This window comes from Bison bison, unplaced genomic scaffold, assembly GCF_000754665.1.
Source record: "Bison bison bison isolate TAMUID 2011002044 unplaced genomic scaffold, Bison_UMD1.0 scf7180017864063, whole genome shotgun sequence".
In the NCBI taxonomy this organism is placed as follows: domain Eukaryota; kingdom Metazoa; phylum Chordata; class Mammalia; order Artiodactyla; family Bovidae; genus Bison; species Bison bison.
This window is the reverse complement of record NW_011494635.1, coordinates 13,049,496-13,055,251: the sequence shown is the minus strand read 5'-3', so window position 1 is coordinate 13,055,251 and position 5,756 is coordinate 13,049,496. Positions and strand designations below refer to the sequence as shown.

Below are 5,756 nucleotides of genomic sequence, written 5' to 3'. Positions count from 1 at the left end.
GGTGGTGGGGAGGGTTGCACTGATGTCTAGAAGAGCCCGTAGGTCTGGGCTGGGAGTACCACCATGCCTCCTGCCCCTGTACACTCATGTTCTCCCCAGATGGGTCAGCCTTAGGTAACCTTGGACTATAGCAGTGACAGTTTTACTGAGATGAGCCCCCTCCAGGATGACATCTAGGAACCACTGCAACTAGCCTGCCTGGGCAGGTGTACTTCTGAGCAACTAGTTTGGTAGGTCCTCAGAGCACTGGGCCTCCCAGACTTGCTTCCCCTCCTGTCAACCACAGCCCCGCCTTATTAAAAGATATATCTAGGGAAGAGGAGACACATGGCTAAAAAATAGTTTGCTAACTGCTAGCTTGAAATATCTAAGACATAACCATCACCCCCAAATTCCCTAAGTCACCCTACCCGGGGTGGCCTCACCCTAGTGATCCAACCTGGGGACCCCTTTGTTCTCAGGGAGCCCAGGCTAGCCTGGGAGAAGGTAAGGACCCCTCTGAGGCACATGCATGGGGTTCTCTTCTCTGCCACAAACCTGGACAGTAGGGCTATTTCACTGTGGCCACAAGAGCAGGAGGGTCTCATATACACAGGTCCATGTGCTGTGGAGCTGCTCAGAGCAGCAGAGCTGCTTCCAGCTGGGCCCAGGCTGGAAGTGATGTAAGATGGGGGTGGGGCTAAGGCAGCTCAGGCAGAAGGGCAGGGAAGTAGGAACTTGAGCTCAAAACTTCATGGGGCTACCTGAGAGGCCCTGGGCTTTCTGAGCAGTTAGCATCTCAAGGGCTCAGTCTGGAGCTTAGGAGGGGAGAGAAATCAGGCAGGAAGTAGGTAGCGGTGGGCCAGGGCTAGTCTGGACCACAGCCAGGGGTGGGGAGGACTTCGACGCACAGTCAGCCTAGCCCTCTGGCTGCTCCCTGACTAGCTCTTGCACTTGCAGAAGCCCGAGGCCCGAGGCCCTCAGCAGGCCCCCTTCTCCGTGGTAGTGGCTATCGACTTTGGCACCACATCCAGTGGCTATGCCTTCAGCTTTGCCAGTGACCCTGAAGCCATCCACATGATGAGGTGAGAGTGGCTGGACTGGGAGATTGGTTGCAGGGAGTCCTACACCCTGGGAGAGACCTAGTCCCAGAAGTACTGTCACTAAGGAGACATGGGGTCTTCGCAGAAGCTTTCCAGCCCTAGTCTGGGATCCCTACTGGGACAGAAGATTGGAGGATGGGACCCAGGTCTGGGCCCTCAGCCCCAGTTGGGGCAGCTCTTTGACCTCTGCAAGAAAATGTTGGGCTTCATTTTTTATTTTAAATTTTTTATTATTTTTTCTGGGCTAGTCATAGGGACACACATGTATGCACAAATATGTGGTTTTAAAATAAAACACACAACTTGCTTTAAGCTTTCAGCACTATTTTGTAGATGTTTCATGTGAATATGGAGAGAGCCACCATTTTCTTTTCATTGTTGCATAGTATTCCACAGTTCGGATATATCATAATTTATTCATTCTTCTATTGATAGTTTTGAGGGTTTTTCCTTCTAAATTTTCACCACTAGAAAAAGTGTTGCAATGAATACTCTTCCTTGGAAACTTGTGCTGGAATTTCTATGTAGTAGGTTCCTTGAGGCAGTCCTAGGTTCAACATCTCAAATGAAATACTAGGGAGGTTAGCTGAATTGACAAGTCACACAGTTGTCATGAAAGAGCTGTTTGAAAAAATCCATTCTGATGAAGTTTGTTGAGTTTTGTTTGAACAAAACGTTTGTTAGATACCTCCCTTCAGGCCTCAAGACCCTGATCCTTTGAATGTATCTTAGTGAGACTGTAGCCTGTAGGTGGAAGATGCCAAAGCTTCCAACTCAGACTGGGATGGAGGATCAGCAGGCTTCACCAGGGTCTGGGAGGCTATATGGAAAGACAGCCAAGGGTCACTGCCCCAAAGATACAGGGGACTTGACCTGCATGAATGTGGACTGTCCTTCCCCTTTCTCTGCTCCCTCCACATCCATCTGAGGCCACAAAGGCCCTAGGACCTTAGAGCTTTCTAGGAGCTGAACGGCATCCCAGCTTGTCAGCACACACAGCTGAGGCCACGCTGGGCCTGTTGCTAGGGCTGAGGACACAAGAAGGGATACTATGGCGATAATAGTCACAGGAGTGACTGGGGGACATTCTGGCCTCCTCCCAAGCCCTTCCCACTCCCACTAGCCACCAAGCCCCATCATGTCTATCTCCCTGATATCTCTGTAATACCCATCTACTTCTCTCCCCCAGTCGCACCCCTGAGTTCAGCCCCACCCTCTCTCACTTGAATGACTGCAATATCCTCCCTGGTTTTCCTTCTCCACCCTCCCTCTCCTCCACTCTGTTGCTACATGGGGACCAAAGACATTTCTAAAGGCAAATGTGGTCATGCTTCTTCACTCCCTTAAAACCCACCAAGACAGAATTCTGATATGACATTTGATACTCCTTAGTTGATCTTAACATTGCTGCTTTGAGCCAACTTTATAGCTAGTTCTCCCCACTCTTTGACACCTCTGTAAACTTGCACATGCTCTTCCTTCTCCCTGGATTCCTAGTTCCTTCCCCCAAATGGATGCAATGGTGAGCTTGGCCTAGAGGAGTCAGGGCATCAGAAAAGGCAGAGGAAGGGGAGGAAGGATTTGCCAGGCCAATGACCTGGGCAGTGAGTTGTGGGTGGAGGTCCAGATGATGATTGCATACAGGGAAGTTTGGAATCTCAGGTTTTGGGGGCCTGTTGAAGGTGCAGTCAGCTGGGGTGTAGCTGCTGAGGTGGGCCAGACAGGAATGATCATAGAGCTTAGCTCTGTGGAACATGACCTAGAGGAGGGCAACCAGCCAGCTGGGAGAAGGCCTCTGCTAGGGTCCTAGAGAGACTCATCAGAAGGCCAGACAAGGCAGATGGATGATGGCTTGCTGCTACTTGTTAAAAGGACAGGGAGGTGAAGTCAAATGGTGTACTTCATGGGAGGGAGCAGAAGCTGAGGATGTCGAATGGGACCCATGGCTCCATGGATAGAGATGATCCAATGAGCAACATTTATGGAGATTTAAGTGGATGCCAAGCACCATATTCACAAGAACCCTAAAAGGTAGGTACCATTATTATTCCCATTTTACATATGGAGCCTAGGAAGCCAAGTGAGCTGCCCCAAGTCCCACAGCTGGTCCCAGAGCCAGCACCCAACCCCATGAAGGGAAGATTACTGCTGACCACACTGACAGCCTTCTGCCTCCACAGGAAATGGGAAGGGGGGGACCCAGGTGTGGCCCACCAGAAGACCCCTACCTGCCTGCTGCTGACCCCAGAGGGTGCCTTTCACAGCTTTGGCTATACAGCCCGCGATTATTACCACGATCTGGACCCTGAGGAGGCTCGTGACTGGCTCTACTTCGAGAAGTTCAAGATGAAGATCCACAGTACCACTGTGAGTCACATTCTGGCTCAGGGCCCAGCTCCAGCCAGGAAGGCAGGGCTGGGAGGAAAAGCAGGGAGGGAGGCCTCATGGAGGGTGGGCAAAGCTAAAAGGTGAGGGGGGCCTGGAGGAGGAGTTTGAACATAAGGGATGGAGGCATGACCATGGGGTATGATAGGGTAAAGGGAAGGGCTGGGGAGAAGAGTTGATGTAAGATTAGAGCCAGAGTGGAACAGTACCAAAGAGGGGAGCACAGGAAATGGGGTTAAATATAAGGTTGTCAGGAAATGGAGAGCTGTGCCCTCCTACAGAGTTGCCCTATGTCCCTGCCAGGATCTCACTTTGAAGACCCAGCTAGAAGCAGTAAACGGAAAGAAAATGCCTGCCCTGGAGGTGTTCGCTCATGCCTTGCGCTTCTTCAAGGAGCATGCCCTTCAGGTGCGCTGTGACCCTATCTCTGCTTACTGGGGTGGACAACCCCCAGGCCCATCCTTTCCCCTCAGCCCATCCACTGAGTAGCCACTGTCAGAAGACAGAAGTCATCTTTTCCAGTCCTCTGCCTTCCTATCTGGTAGCCCTGCGTCAGGGGTTGGGGAGGTGGGTGGTGGTGGGAAAGGGGGTGTTAGGATTCCCCCAAGTCAGCTGGGAAGTTCCTCAGGCCTGATTAGCTCCTTCAGCTCCTATAAAGACACGCCCCTCAGACCAAGCCAGCCCTTGCCTTCACTGCCCCGTCGTGCTCCAGGAGCTGAGTGAGCAGTGCCCGTCGCTGCTGGAGAAGGACACTGTGCGCTGGGTGTTGACTGTACCTGCCATCTGGAAACAACCAGCCAAGCAGTTCATGCGGGAGGCTGCCTACCTGGTGAGAACACGCAGGCAGAGTTGTGGATGTTGCTCAGAAGGGCCCCGGGCGTGGCTCCACACCCTCATTCATACACCACCCTTGGGACCACAGAGCCATCGTGTAAAGACTGCCAGCCCCACCCTGCTGGGCATTTTGGAGGGTTGTTGCCACCAAGAGAGGGGGTGGGCCTGTAGGAACAGAGAGCTGAGGGACCAGGGACAGCCCAGGCCAGCTTAACCAGGGTCTTAATGCAGGTTTCCTAGAAGCAGAGTCCAAGATGGGAATTCTTGTGCATGTGGTGTATTGAAGAAGGACTCTCAGGTGAAAGGGGAGTGAGGAAAGCAGGACAGGAGAAACAGCTGCACGGGGACTGGTCTCACCTGGAGTCCAGCCTCAGCCTGACCCCACGGAGAGCTCTGGAGGGAGACTGTACCCTAGTGTTAGCCACAGGGAGGCAAGAGGGGTGGCTTTTTGTCCATCCTTATCAGTCTGTCATTGGTAACTGGTTGGAGTAAGCCCTCCCCAAGTGAGTAGTTCCCATTCAGTTGAAGGCAGTTCTCCAGAGAAGGGGCAGCGGGGAGCTGATGGCAGGTAACACTGACAGTAGCTGGGCAGGACGCCAAGAACATCCACTTCAGCCAGCATCAGTATTTTTACCTCAGCCCCAACCAGTTTAAGTTCTTGAGCAGAGGAAATAAGACTATGAAACTATGAAGGGAGGTGATTTTGGCCAATGTTTGCTGATCTTCCTAACATAAGAGAGGCCCAAAGTTCTGGAGAAAGGGAGACTGCAGCTCAGGCACCCCCCCGCCCCCAGTGGAGATGGGAAGGTTGGAGGGGGACTCATTGTTTGATCCTGCCCCTGAAACTGGGGCCTTGGGGGGATACCCGAGGATTTCCAAAAGCAGTCTCAGGAATTCCAGTGCACCCTCCCCTGGAAGATACCAGAACCTCCAACCCCCCAGAAACATACCTTTTCCTAGGTGTCAAATCCGCAGGTGCCCTCACTTGTCTCTGGAAGGAGCTAACCGCAAGGCCAGTGGGCATCCATCCCCCTTCCAGAGACCAGAATGAAAGCATGGCCACACCCAGCGAAAACAAACGCCCCTACCCCAGTAGCCCCCTGCTGGTTTACCCACCCTGCTTCCTCCCACACTGTTCCCTGGCTGTCAGTTCAGAAAGGGCTGGCCCTGGGCAAGAAGTCTTGATACCCACCCATCCCCCCACCTGGTCAGAATCAGAGAAATCCCACAAAACCATAAAGTACTTCCTATGGGGATCCCCTGTCCTGATGCAGGAAGTAATAGAAAGTGTTTTTCCCCCCTAGCTTGCTTGCCTTGGTGCCTGAAATTTCACTGTTAAAGTGTCTTTTCTTCTATATCATATTCCTTGAGAACAAAGTTCTCAAGAGAGTGGGGAAGCCCATGGCCACTGTCCATTACCAGTGAAGAAAGGGAGTTCAGTAAGCTAAAGGGGAC

The 5,756-nt window shown here is 52.4% G+C and overlaps 1 protein-coding gene across 1 annotated transcript in view; it reads left to right on the top strand.

Annotated features, from left to right (window-relative positions):
* Nucleotides 1–5,756, top strand: part of HSPA12B (heat shock 70kD protein 12B) — a gene marked incomplete at its 3' end in the record, with an annotated part of 14,964 nt that overhangs the window by 5,107 nt on the left and 4,101 nt on the right. The window contains exons 2-5 of the mRNA XM_010836625.1: nt 940–1,064; nt 3,263–3,449; nt 3,771–3,875; nt 4,180–4,296. Coding sequence (XP_010834927.1) covers nt 940–1,064; nt 3,263–3,449; nt 3,771–3,875; nt 4,180–4,296 — 534 coding nt within the window. The remainder of the gene's footprint in view (nt 1–939; nt 1,065–3,262; nt 3,450–3,770; nt 3,876–4,179; nt 4,297–5,756) is intronic.